Source organism: Rhodnius prolixus, unplaced genomic scaffold, assembly GCF_049639745.1.
Source record: "Rhodnius prolixus isolate KJV_2025 unplaced genomic scaffold, Rpr scaffold_1, whole genome shotgun sequence".
NCBI lineage: Eukaryota > Metazoa > Arthropoda > Insecta > Hemiptera > Reduviidae > Rhodnius > Rhodnius prolixus.
The window spans coordinates 42869592-42884485 of NW_027411581.1; the positions used below are offsets into that span (position 1 = coordinate 42869592).

At 31.2% G+C, this 14894-nt stretch overlaps 1 protein-coding gene and 1 long non-coding RNA gene across 2 annotated transcripts in view; one reads left to right on the forward strand and one right to left on the reverse strand.

The window, feature by feature from the left end:
• Positions 1 to 466: 466 nt before the first annotated feature.
• Positions 467 to 13019, reverse strand: LOC141460183 (uncharacterized). Its single transcript, XR_012461778.1, has 3 exons — positions 12774 to 13019; positions 12532 to 12669; positions 467 to 2234 (listed from the first exon to the last, which is right to left on the reverse strand). It is a non-coding gene; the product is annotated as an uncharacterized lncRNA (long non-coding RNA).
• Positions 5725 to 14894, forward strand: part of LOC141460134 (uncharacterized) — a 69438-nt gene continuing 60268 nt past the window's right edge. The window contains exon 1 of the mRNA XM_074139825.1: positions 5725 to 5883. Coding sequence (XP_073995926.1) covers positions 5809 to 5883 — 75 coding nt within the window. The 5' untranslated portion in view covers positions 5725 to 5808. The remainder of the gene's footprint in view (positions 5884 to 14894) is intronic.

A 14894-nucleotide genomic window follows, 5' to 3' on the forward strand; every position in this document is an offset into this window, starting at 1 on the left:
CAAACTCTCTTGATCTATGCTCTCTTGTGTACTGACTACTACTGGCATGATTGCTCAGTTCATTTCAGTTCAACGCGTAAGCGCGTCACCGTTGACGTACAGTAGATTCAAGGAATTTTAAAATTTACGTTTTGAATTTCTTGTCTAAATTAACAATAGTTTAAGGGCGCACTAAAATTTATTGAAGGGCGCAGTGGCGCCCGCGGGCGCCGCGTTGCCGACCTCTGGTTTAGAGTTATAAAGTAAAATTACCACTTTTTGAGGCTCCGCCTACTCTATCTACCGTTACCACAAACTTCATAACCAAAGTTATTGTTGTGACCTCTTGTGGAAAATAATATATGCTTCACAAATACTGTTTCTATCATGTTTCAAGAAAAACAATTATCACCATCATTTTCTGCGCACTTTGATGATTAGTCTTTTCATTTATCATACGAGCACCACTCGTATCATATAACTGTCAACATAAAGTTTGCATTTGTTAGCAATGATCCTAGCTTAAAAACTAAATACAACCCAAATTACTAAAATAAAATTTTACGTTTTCATTTTTCTTTCTGTACTAAGTAAGGGAATGAATTTTAATCGTGTAGATTTTCGAATTTAAGTTTTCAAAGGAAATATTAATTTCAACAGAAACGTTTCGAGGTCACCTGAGTACAAAAAAAAAAAAAAGAAAAAGTTTTTAACAAATTTGTAAGTGTGTATTTGCAAATTACAAATTTACCTACTTTGCAGGAGTGTTTATATTATGTATGTATCCAATGTAACTCAAAAACGAAAAATCGCAAGTTCTAATTTGGTTTTTAGCTTAATGCCAACGAAGTAGCATATTAAGATTTTAGTAAAAATCAGTCAATAAGAAGTCAATTTACTAAATCAGTTTTCTAGTTTTCATGATTATTTCAAAAACGACTGCCACTATTTTCTTTAAAATTGTTCCAGTCTGAAGCAATATCTTATATCGAAATTGCGTATTTACTCATTGGGTTGTTTATTTTCTCCAAAATGGTTCTTAGGGTTATCTATAAATTTTGTATGTGCGGAACAATTTATTATTAATCATTTATATGTATAGAAAACCTCTTTATTCTGATGTAGTTCTTGCGAAGAGGCTGAGGTAAGATTTGCATTTGAGTGCAATGTACGGTTCTTCGTAATGTTAGCAATAATTCAATATGACTCAATGTTTCGGGGTTCGAAAAAAATGTGTAAATGAGTATCTTGAGAATGGTAATGAGATCGGTTTAGCGAACTTTCTTTTTTCTTCTTAAAGCAGTGGCCTAACGCCGAAATAAATAAAAACAGCATTAAAACAATGGCACATTAACTTATGATGAAAGTAGTCTAAAACTTAAACTATCGTGATACCCATTTGCCATGAAACCAATACCCAGAATATAGAAGTAGCGGAAGCAGGGTTAAAGAAGTTTGTATACGAAAGATTCGAGGGATTACCCAAATGAATTGTTGCAGCTAAGTCGTCAGAAATTTAATGCTGTAAATTAAAAAACAAACTACTGAGGTTCTTATACGTAAATCATTAATATTTACAGTTATAATTTTTTTAAAAGTTTTTTTCAAATTCTGAGCTTTTGTACTTTAAGTAGGATGTTTAAAGCTTCGCCTGAACAATATAAAGAACCACAGCAATACCATCTACGAGTTTGGAATACAAGGTTAGGGATTGTTTACTGCTGATTTTTAAAAAGTGAAATGTAGTTGTTAACACATGAAAAAATGATTATGTTTATGAGTCCATTGGTACATATCTATCCTTTCATATAAATCAACTTGTGAGATACCAAAGTAGTAATATTATTTAAAATTTCATTGTAACCCTTTCTAGATGTGCTACAATTTACTTAGGGTTTTGTTGAGAGCCCGTCTAAGTTTTCTATACCTAAAACACGATTTTCACTTACTCAGAACTTTGAATAGGTTACACCAAACAATATAATTAAAGAGCTAAAATACATAACTTCATTGAAAAAGGGAGTTAATTGGAACGGAACGTCGTGCTTTATATGGAACTGATAAACAAGAATCAGTCATGAATTTATCGTGAGACCATGGAACTGAACTGTGCTTTTCTTACGTTCACAGTAGTAAACGCCTTCACTTGTTCAGCGCGTCAGAGCATCAGGCTGCACTATATCAAGGACAGCTTCGTTAACCATGCAACAAATGAAAGTAATTCTGAGGAGTACCATGTAATCAAAGCTTCTGCTCTATAAAACAAAAAGTAAAAAATAAGGGTTAAATTAAACAGATTTTAATTTTAAAAACAAGTTCTTGTGGAAGCTATGAAACACTTGAAAAATAATATTACTGTAAATAAACATTAACTAGTTACACTGATTAGGTAAGTTAGTAGAGGTGGCAACACAGTTTCTTAAATGATAATTCATTGTGATAGAACTGTTGTGGCTTCCTTCTAAAGGATTTCTTGATTACTTTTTAAAGAAGATGCTACTGCACTAAGGAAGTGATGTTGAGAATGTGTTAGATAATGTAGGTACTTTCTGATTTCATAGTTAACTCTTTCCACACTACTATGCTACATATAGTACACGAATATTACACATTCGTACTATCGTTCTAACGAATATGCATGGGCCGTGACGAATCACATTTCAGAACCATTTTTTTTTTTATCAGCAATTAGTGTTTCATTCATTTCTTGTTCCAATTTACTTAAATAAACAGCATTATTTTTTAGCGTTATATAGCGTTTGTGAACAGTATATCTTTTTAATGTTTTATGGTTTAGGTTGTCCATAAGTTTTCTTGACACTAACTTATATGAACTTTGGTGAGTACCAGACATGTAGGCTGGTCGTTTGATAGCCCAGCTTTATGAAGACGGACAACTCACAGTTCTAGAGGTTATATATAGATTTCTGACAGTTTGGCCAAATGATGTTCGTCTTAGTCCTGTTTGTAATAATAAGTCTTTATTTTAATATTTACTTCATTACAAACAAGTTTATTTTTATATAGTTGACAAAAAAAAAACTGTCTGTAGATCGTCTGAGGGGTTGTCTCTACCTAACGTATTCTTTATTGTATTCGAGGAAAGTGACGAAAAGAAAATAAATAAAATGGAATTGTCTCTATTTGAACAAAAACTGAGAACTTAATCAAAATTAAAACTAATGAAGCAAAATAAACCTGACTTTAACATAAATAAATAAAAATAAATTTTATAAAAAATAGTAAAAGTAAAATAAAATAAGATAGAATTAAATAAAAAATAAAATCTGTGACTAAAATAGTTTGTTCTTGTAAAATAAGGTTTAAACGAATTGAAATTAATCTGTTCTTAATAAAATTTGAACTTAAACAGAAAAGAAAAAAAAACGAAACATAACAGTACAAAGCTAACAAAATTTACGGACGAACTTGTTTGAACTTTCAAATCATATTAAATAACTTTTTATATTTATTGTTTCTTTTAGTATTAGGATCTTGTCAGCTAAATTTAAAAAAGCATTGTTGCTTTTAATAATTTTATTAAAGTGTCTTAATTCGAAATTCTCTGAGAATGGGACATACTACTACAAAATGAAAAACACCTCTCTTGTCAAAGTTACACAACAAACATAACTTAATTTCATTTTTGAATGTGTATTTATCACCCCTCTAACATTAATTAACCATTTAATTTTCATTAAATAACAGTCTAGATTGCTCCTGTAAACCAGTTCCGGTGGAGATTTAGCTTTAGCTCAAAGAACGAACCAAGGGCCAGAATGTTTTTGAATCTCTGACATTTTTAAATTTATTAATTGTATTTTAAAGAAATTCTTAAAACTACAAAGTTGTTTATATTCCCTTGCGATATTTAAGTATATTCCCTTTATTATGGCAGATTCAGTTTCTCTAAAAATGTTCAGTTAATGGAGTAATCTGGAGCGAGTAATCTCACAGTCTCTTGTCAAATCAATCTTGTTTATTAACAAAATTTTGATTTCTATAATTTAGTAAATTATACTTATGAAAATCTAAAATTAAGTCAGTTCATTGCTTTAAATTTTCTTGATGGTTATCAGATTTATACGAGATAGTGTTCGCTCTTCCATCAATTTCTTTATAAAACAGTTCCTTGTTTTGGCGTTTCCATTTTAATTTAGGCATTACAGACAAAATATCTAAGAGAAATTGACTTTAACTTTTATCTTATGTTATTGGACGTATTTACCAAGAGTACCGTACGAGGATTTGTTTTAGAGAAACAGAGGGCACCACCACAGAGTGAACGCTAGTAAAAAAAAAGTCATAGGTTGTAGAAATACTGTCTTTTTTCAGAATTAGTAACTTTGTAGCTTTACATTAATTAAAGCAAGAGCCCGATTGGCTTTTACGCACTTCTGCGGGACAAGTCTATTATTAGATTTGTTTTCTTACTCACCGCGAACAGAGTTAGAACTTCGGTATCCTTTTGAGAGGCGAATGGTTTCCGAATTGTATTCAAATAATAACATAGGTATTTGATTTGTTAGGCGAACGGTTTATTGTACTGTTGCAGTTTTTCAAACGGATTTAGCACTAACTATTCAATAACGTGCCGTTATATATGTAGCCTGCGGGAATACTGCTCTCATTTCAACTTTCCAAAAAGCTAATTTTTGTTGTAATGATTTTTGTTTCAAATTGTTTAGATTCTTCTAACGAAAACTCTTTGTAAAAGGACTTTTATCCTTGTAGGCAATGAATTTTAAGCCTAATTTTATTGGTTAAAAAGTAATAAAGCAAAAGCTAATGAAGTTAGTAATGAAATTGTTATTGACCACACCTCAATATTCCCCAAATCAACTAACAACGGCCAAAAACCAAAACTATCATTGACCTTATTCATATTTTTGGATCTAAAATTTAATTAAACCTTTGTTAATGCATACCGTAGTGTGATACTGCAGAGTTTTGATTGCTAACTTTCCTCCGGATGCACGAGAGTATCTAGACGAAATAGAAGTATTAATCTTCTCATCTAGAATGATTGCACTCATAATATAGTGTAATATAATTCACTTAATCAATACTACCCAAAGAGACTTGTTTCCTAAGAACCACTTTTCTTTCGTAGGCTCAAAAGAACGCAACATTTCTTGTGAAGACAATGTAAATTTCACTATTTTGCAATATTTTCCCTTGCTGATAGCAAGATAATTCGCACCAAATATTTAAATCTTCTCGCTATAAAATTATATTTACAGTTCAAATGTTTTAACATTTCTATTGAAGATTGTCTTTAATAAACCAATAGATCATGTTCTAGCTGCTGGTTTTACCTCTCCTTTTTGCGCTTCATCTAGGAATGCAGGGAAAAAAGGACAGGATAGATTCCTACTCACTTTACCTTTCTCGTTCATCACTTGTTAAGAAGGTTAAAATCTATTATACATTATACTTCTGTATTTATTTTATGTATATTTATAGAAATAAATATTTATTTATTCATTCATTAGATCATGTTAAGGGTTAATAAAGTTCTCATTAACTTTATCTTGTTTGATTTGTTGGTACGTGTGATGTATTAATATTGAGTTTCAGCAAAGCTGTGACAACTTCAATGACTTTACAACAGGTTTTATGTTAAGCACATTAATCAGTTAGATTAAGTAATTAAAACGAAAGTGACCATTAAAACATATCTTGGCTAAAGAATTTAAGCGGGTCTCTCATATTCTTTTTTGAGGTGATGAAAGAAGAATTGAAGGCTGAAGAGGGGAGCCCCCCTCAATGAATTTGTTTAGAGTGTCATCTCCTTCCAGCCGCCGGGTATTCTAACTCCAACCAGTCATGGAGCACGTAGTGCTTTCTTTGTTGGTGTGTTCCGCAGCCAGCGTGACTTCCACGGATAACTCACATACTATGGTACGTAGTTATGTCCCATATAAACTACTTGAACATGGTAAATTTGAAAAATTGTACTTTCAAGTTGATATGACTTGCCTCATTTATTTAAAAAAAAATTTTGCATTGAAATAGTAAAGAAAAAGAAGGTATAAAATTAATTTTTTGAAGTTTAAAAATAATTTTCAATAATTAGTTTTTTTTTTTCGTACTCCGCAACTTTAGGTCTTCCTCAGTTTCTATAGACCAAAGAAACTGTTTTTCTTCCACCCACTGCTTTTGCAAATTGTCTTTAAGTATTCATTTTAGTAGCTGTTCGCCATAAAGTTCTGTGGGGGTAAGTCATGAGAATTGGGTTTTGTCGTAAGATTTCCCAGGGATTCTTTTTCCCAACTGGTATCTACTGTTGATTAAACCAAGGGAGATAGGTAATATGCACTATTTTGCGTCTAACATAACAAATTTATTTCTGCATTTATTAATATTTAATTTAAAGCGTTTCAAGTAAGTCTTCATTGGCATTCAATGCCTATTTCGTGCACTGCTTTCAGTGTTCTCTCGTTGAAGACAACTTGTTTATCAGCTGACTATTGGTTAGTAGGCACATAGATTCAGATCTATGTGAAGCCAGCAGAACCTCCAGATTTGTTCTTTTACTTTTATGAATTAGTTTGATATTTCTCTTAATATTTTTAGGGCTTAAGTATTTTATTAATTTACATTTTTATTGAAATATTAACTGAAAACAATAGATTTGCCTAATTTAAGTATAAATATTTTTTATTTTGATTTTGAGTGTATTATAATTGGAAATATAGCATGTCTATATCTGCGAAACTAACATTTTTTGCACTTTGAAGGTTGTTCATCACATATATTGTTTACACTTCGGCTTACTGTTAAAAATTAATCATGTCGCATAAAAACATCTAGATTTGAAAGTCAAACGACTTTCTTTATTACTTTTTCAAGAAATTCGCAGTCACATTTAATTTTTATTTATATTCTACGGTTTACAAAACCGCACTTCACACTGAAATGTCACCTAAGTGTAGTCTTACCCCACCCCTCTCCTACCTTCGATCAAAACATGATTTTCTCTTGCAAAATTATTTATTTCATAAAAGTTGTAGATATTTGCGCGTAATGTATTTCATTTTAGGAATCTCTTTTCGTGAAAAAATAAAATACTCTTTTTAAAACTGCATTTTTTATTTACATCGTGCATAAGCAAATCTGATTGAACTGATACACACAATCAAACATTAAAAAAACAACGTACACTAATTAGGTGGAGGAACCACCTAATGACAGCACTCACTGTACTTAATAAAATATGATTACGAGATCCCCAGCGACTTGAGGCGACTGAAGAGTTTGTCTGTTTAGGATCAGAAAAAAGTGATCTCTGGCTAAGGCATATTTATATATGGATAGATGAGTTTTATGGAATTTTTTATGTGAAGAGGAATTAACGTTGCTAATAAATGGGAGCTTAAGGTCGCAGAAAAATAGAAAAGTTATAGACAAAACGAATGAACCCATGGTATGAAAGATTGCTTAAGGGAATTGATCAGTTGGAGCTTGGAACTTTTAGCTTAACCTTAAGGTTCTATTTCATAAGACAAATGGGTTATCAGGCTGAGTTGTCGCTTGTGAAATAATGACAGTTAGAATCTCTTGTCAAGAAATTGTTTGGGCAGTCTAAAGCGGTTATACAATACTTGTCATTTCAGTCTGGTAGACGATCCACGTCAAGCGTTTGTTTTTGTACAGGTAGAATACGAAAATTCTGTTGTGGTATATCGGAACACAGGATATTTTTTAGAGAGCAAAAGATGTAAGTGCAGATTTAGGGCTCATAATATTTTATTGGCTTTTTATTGGATAGAAAGGGAAGGAAGTAGAATTTGCCATTGGTAATAGCCAATGGTTAGAAGGATTTAAAAATAATTAATCCTTTATACAAAGCGGCTTTCGCTGACGGATTTCCTTCAAACTGGTGTTGTAGCAGTACACCCCTACTTGCCGATAGGATCCTTAAATTACACATAAATGGCACCTGTCGCCCCTCCTAAGAGTACTTAATAGAATTTTTCAGGAAAAATGTTTCAAATGAAAGTTATAGTTTAAATGTGAGTACAACTAATTTATTATATCGTTTAATTCACTTAAAAATTCATATAAAAAGGAAAGTAATCAGTAAAGAGGTTGTCCTAGTTGAGGGATTTTGATCGGAAAGTTATAATCAGGACCTGGTAGATTCCAAATGCAGCGTAAAGTTTGTTTCTTGCGATTTTCGTTTTTGGAATATTTTCTTTTCACGCAAATAAACCGTTTTCTAAATACCACCTTTTTTCTGAATCAATGAGTCAATGAAACGGATATATCCAGCGAAAAAACTATTTACGAAATTAGGCATGAATACGATATCTTCTTTACTAAGATACACACAGTCAAATTTAAGTAAACGAACAATTAAAAGTCTAATTTCATTACAGAATATTACTTTGTCTTTTTTCAAAAAACAATGATTTTATAATAAGTCAGGCGGAGATGGGATGTCAGTTTTTAGAGCCGGCCTGTGCCACATTAAAAGCATCTGAACCTTTAGTAAAGCTACAAGGTTATATTATCTTTGGCTCTAAAGCTGTAATAAGGTAAAGTTCTTTTCTAGTTAATAAAATCATGGTTTTATTAAATTCAATAATTGTAATTTGTATGTTATTGTTCTTTTTTTTTTCTGTCCAAGTTATAACTATTAAATTGTGGGCTTAAATCACTAGAACAAACGTGATGACCACTCTCTGGATTTACAGATATATATTTGGTATAATTAATCCAAATTGTAGCGGTTGTGCTAATTGAAAATAGTTAATAATAGCACAAATTTACATTATTATGCTTACACACATTATCATAATTGACGATAAAAAGCAATATTTTATTATAAGTTTAATACGGAAGATTGTTCATATTCTAGAGAAGATAATCATCTAGTTTGTATTTTTATGTCATTTTTTCTTTACGAAGCGTCTGTTGATCTTTAGAATTGTTTTCTTATTTGTACTTTAGTATTTATGCTTTGTTAAATACTGACAAATTTAATTTTAGACTAACTTTTACTTAGATTGACTGTAGATGTACAAACCAAGAATTAATAAAAACATTCTTATGTATTGGTCAATAATTTATTACTATTTTATCAATTGAAGCGACGGTGAAAGTTAGCCAAAGTGCTCTTAGTTATAGTTACGTTTTTCCACCAGTATGCACTCTCACGGTCAGTTGAAAGGTGTTGTATGTTTTCTTTTTTTATCCCACGGTACATACAAGTTGGCATCTCGTGAATACTTCCTCAATATAATCGTATCGTTGCGCCTAATTTACATGGAATTTTTTAACTGTTATATTCATCTTAAGATATATTGATTTTATTAGCTATCGATAATGTTAAATTGATCTTTCAAGGCATTCAGAAATAGAAGTATGCATCACGTGAACCTAAATAAATATGAATTACTAATGGGGACACTATTAATCTTTACTTCTTTTGAGATGCTACTTTACTAATTTTTATATCAAAACTTTCTTGCCCTCAGGTACAGCAGATACCAAACACTTAATATTAGAATGTCCTAAAAATAATAAAGGAGGAAAATATCTGTCAAGGGCTGTCCTAACAATGAATTGCCTTATCCCCGCAAATTTGAACACCATCTTGTTGTATGATAATGGTAACACATACAGGGAAATATATGATATTATTAAAAATAATGAACAGAAATCACAGAAATTACATTAAAAAAATCACTTAAAAGCTATTTATTAGAATATATGAACATAGAATATAACTGAAATTATGCGATAAGTTCTGGCTGCTATTGTAAATTGCAAATTTTTAAATAAAATTTGGATTGGTCAAGCAGATGGATTGCTGTCCATGATTTGAGGAAATATTATTTACTGGTTATAAGATTATGTATATATTAATTAAAAATAATACCCTTATTATTATTATTACATTAAAAAATCATTCTAAAAGAAAAAAAAAATACTGAAATAAAATAATCAGGACGTAATAAACTTTAACCCAAAACTTTCATACTGTAACCTATGACCTCACTTACTGCGGGCAAAATAAAATGTAACTTATTTTTTGGAAAGGTAGTAACTCATTAAAAACTTCCATACAGTCAAGTGGTAAATTATTTTCTCCAGATGGATTTCTTGGTCCACCACTTGTCCAAACCCTCAAGTTTGTTTCTCCAAGTTCGCACGTTTTAATGCTTTCCTTATACGGAGCTTTTTTGTTCAGCTCGAGAAGTTCAAGATCAGTTTCGGAAAAGGAATAAAATCAAATTTAAGGCTATTTTGAATTGCGAAGTTACTCAGTAATACTCATCAATAATTATTGACTAAACTTTATACAATAACAAATCTTTATTTCCGAATATTTGAATAAAATAAATTTTCATCAAATAGATGACTAAAGTATTCCTTTAAAAAAGAAATAAAATACTAATTTAGTTTCCTAATTCCATAATAATTATACATGTAAAAATTGATCCAGTTTGAAGTCTACTCTAGTCTGAATACTTTCTCAGAAATGAAGAATAAGGTTTCTGTGAATCAATTGCAAGTATTCATCGTATATCTCCAATAAAAATTCATCCAGTTAACAATGTTTTTGCAATAACTCCACTCATGTACATAGAAGTAAAGAACTTTAGAATATTACTGTTCATTATTTTTGGTGACTGAATTATAGTTTCAATAGGATGAAAAATTAATGCCAGTTTCAGTCATTATAAACTTTATTATGCTTTCGACCTAGGGACTAGGTCATCTTCCGGGCTAATTTACAATGTACTGTTTTACATCATCAGAGGGTTGGTGTGTCTTCTGTCTTGTCTGTTCATGGACTGAATGTGAACCTAGTCCCTAGGTCGAAAGCTCGGCATAATAAAGTTTATCATGGCTGAAACTGGCATTAATTTTTCACCCTATTGTACTCTAGAATAGTTTTAAAAAGCATTTCTTAATATTATTACTCATACTTGTTGAATAACTAAACTTGAACCTGCATTATATGCAACTTCATTTCCACACTTCCTCTCTTAAGTTCACCTGTCACCCCTTATCTCTTAGTAGCTTCTAAATTGCCGCCCCCATCCGAGTTACACTCGCTATTTCTGGCCTAGCTCACTGGGCCACTTTCGCATCTTCTTCTCATTGCCACGTTCGAACAGCTTGTTGATGAGACTCAAAATTATCTGTCTCTGCTTTTAATAGTTGATCTGGGTTGATTTCTATGCCGCCACCACAGCCGAACCCCTTCAATTTCCTTCACTATGTACAAATGTACATCCTATTGCCTGCTTTTTTGTTCACTCTTGCTTTTCTTCAGCTCAAGTGAGCTTGATCTCTGAAGTTGCGGCCGTACACGGACTCTTGAGGTACAATTTCTCTTATAATTTCTGATGTAGTGATACACCATTTGATTGCTAGTGGTTTGATTCGTAGTTGATCGTATGTGCCTTACCCCGTTCTAGTTACCAGTGAAATAATTCCTGTCATATAGGAGGAAATAACTCTAGAATCGTTTAAAAGTAATACTTTATTTTCTTACTAATATTTGTTTTATAACAAATTAAACCTGTGATCATTTCACACGGGGAAAATTATATAATTATTGACTACATTACAGTTTTGTACGGAGTGTACTCCTTCATTTTCAATGGTGAAAAGATTGACAGCTGAATTTAAAAGTGGTCATATTACTTTTGAAAATTATCCACAAAAAAGATGACTCTAAAAACTGGCATCTAAAAGAAGCACAATAGGTGTTGGACAATGAGTTAGCGGACACAATGTGAGGAAGTGTGGTGTATTTTTCATCAAGAATAAGGGAAAGCTTTGTGCGAGATAGGAGCCACATTTATTAAATTCTACGATTACTTTACTTTTTACTGGATAGAAATATCCAGAATCAAAAAGAAACTTGTAACACTTGCAGTTATATGAGCTTACGTAAACAATATCCGTAGCGGAAGTGTGCCTCTCATTTATCTTTCTTTTCTTCTATTTTATCTCAAAGAATATCTTTTTTCATGGCCATTCTCATTTTGGTTAGACTATGGTGAAGCAATTAATAGTCGCTTGATTGTAGTTCTAATTATTAAAATGTGAAAAAAACCTTCTCAGTTCATTTTTCGTTTAGCTTTCTATCCTCTAATCAGTAACTATAAAAATATAGTTCGAATCAAAGTTTTCATTGATTACATAAATACAAGGAGCTCTAGCGTGATATTAAATACCGTCATAACAAGGTGAATAATATATTTTTTTGGTTCACATTATAAGAGATTTCTTGAATAAATTAAAGTCTATTCTAGTCAGTTCGTAATTAAATTAAAGTGAGATAATTTGGATGGCCTGAAATGTCCCACCACATAGCATTATTTCCCATAGTTATACAGTCTGTAATTGTGAGAAACCAGGGATTCACGCAGACGTTGTGTTAATAAGGTCATTTAAGAAATTTTCATGCTTCAAATAAGCAATTTTACGATAATCATTTTGGAATTCATGATACCGATAGTGTGACAGTAAATTGTTAAATAGTTTAGCTGTGTTGTGCTAGAAATTGGGTTTGAGCTTACTTACCTTTCTAGCTTACTTTTCTTTTACTCAGATTTATAAGTCCTCTAAGTGATTTCCATTAGCAAACTCGTTACTCCATATGATCGATGAAAGTTAACACAAAATTGGCCTTCATTTACATATTTGTTCACACGCTAATCTCTACAAGCAGAATTTTTAACCATAAGAATGTTTCAACTAATCCTGTAAAACTACTTGAAAATTGAATAATGAAAGAATATATGTAGCTTAGAAGCATTAAATACCTGGTAACATAAAGTACCTATGTACATGTTATAACCTAAACTAAAAATCAGGTACGGCAGGCACGTTTTTTAAGACTTTAAAGTAAGCTGTTCTCTGATTGTGCACAATGAGAAGAGAAAGAAAATGACCGACTTTGGACAGAATGTTCTGGCACAGTTCTAGAAATCACAGATCTTAACCAAAAACCATGATGGTTACAGAATTTGATGACAAAACAAATAGTGTACGACATAATGACGTAGCGATACAAATCTAGCAATTGAATTAATACATCGCGCTGGTTGAGGCGCCAGATGTAAGCTTAAATTTAAAATACCTAATTAGCATAATAAATAAATTAAATGGTCAAATGTGGAGAATATTTTCGATGAGATCGTAATGAATAATCTGGATATCCAACTAGGTTGATTTTCTTTAATTAGTCTATTTTGAGAAGGATTTTGTTTGTAGGTAGAAAAAGTAGTTTCGATAAAAATCTATTAAATATTTTTAAATAATGATTCTGGAATTGTAATATGTTTTTAAAGTTTCTGCTGTTAAGAAAGATTTAGCTTTCATTAACCCTAAGGAATGAGCTCCTACAATGATTGAGTACTTTTCTTAGTTTTTTTTTTTATTTCTTAAAAATTCTGCCTTAAGTTCAGAAATTACTTTCTTTTTGCAACTTTATACTCAGGACTTCGCAGCACTGATGATGTGCGTAGGCGGGCTAAGGTCGATGTCAGATTGGCGAGCTGTCCACTTTCTTCTATAAGAACGACGTTTATTTATTATTGTCTGCCGTAAACTTTCACACGAACTAGGCGATGCATCTCGCCGGGGTCAGGCTGAGATCATGAACTCTCGCTTAAAATATAAAAAATCACTTCCTTAAAACTGTGTTAGGGCAGAAGTTTTTAATCTTCATTAAAATAGAATTGAGAGTTGATATGGAAGCAAAAATTACATCATTCTTAAAGCATAGTATAAAAAAAATTATAACAAAAAATATTCAAACTCAAGAAAAATATTTTTTCATCTAATTTTATGACATTTCTATTATTATCAAATAAAAAATCATAAGTTTATCAATAGATTCAAGGACATGAAATTTTCTTCTTGAAATAGTCCTTGAATTAAAAGTGCATCAACGTACGAGTATTATGTGTTACGAGCCGTCGCTTGGACGATCAAATTTACGTCGATTTTACTTTTCTTCTACTGAGACTGAAAGATGAATTTATACACGAGTGTTTTAAGGCAGATCTTTTGGAACAGTCCATTTATTGGCTCATAAAGTATTTAATATCATTTACAATTATCGCCAACCCTTTAAATAATTTACTGTTGCATTGGTTAAGGCAAAATTGTCACAGGTTGGCGTCTTTCCTATTTAGATTTACTGGCCACCAAGGGCAACTAACCTACCGCTAAAAAGACGAACTACTTTCCGAATCCAACTCCCAAAAAGTGCTTTTTATCAAATATTTTTCCTGAATATTAGAGTAATCCCTGCTCTATGTTTAAACTTTAAACTGGCTATCTTTTATTGGTGTTTTCAGCGGCCGCTGAAATGAATTTTATTCTAATTTAGGCAAGATTTAGCACCTAAAAATACAAGTTTAATCAAAATTACTTGCAATAATGTATTTTTATTAAAGAAAGGAGTTATAATGAAAATATTATAATCTACAAGCAATGGTACAAATTCTAGCAAAACCATCTCTCTGTTTAAAAAATAATTAGTAATTAATGCTCCTTTCAGAAACATACATCGTGTTTTGTTCAATTTTACATCTTTTAAAAACACTTTCAAAGAAACCTACCATTACCAAATTTGAACCACATAACATTTGCAATAAGAGAATGAATTATTGAAATCAAATGTCTACTAGAATCGCATATTAATTTAACCTTTTAATTTTTGATAATTAATTTAATTAAATAATTTTAGAAACACAATAAACATAAGATATTATTGAACTGATTACTTGGTCATTTTCAGTTAGTTATTCATGTTAATTATAACAGAAAAATACAATTTTTTGTTTTGTTTTTTAACTCTTATTCAATTGTATGCTCTAACAATCGTAAAATGCAGATTACATATCGTACATATTACATACTACTGGTAGCTGTTA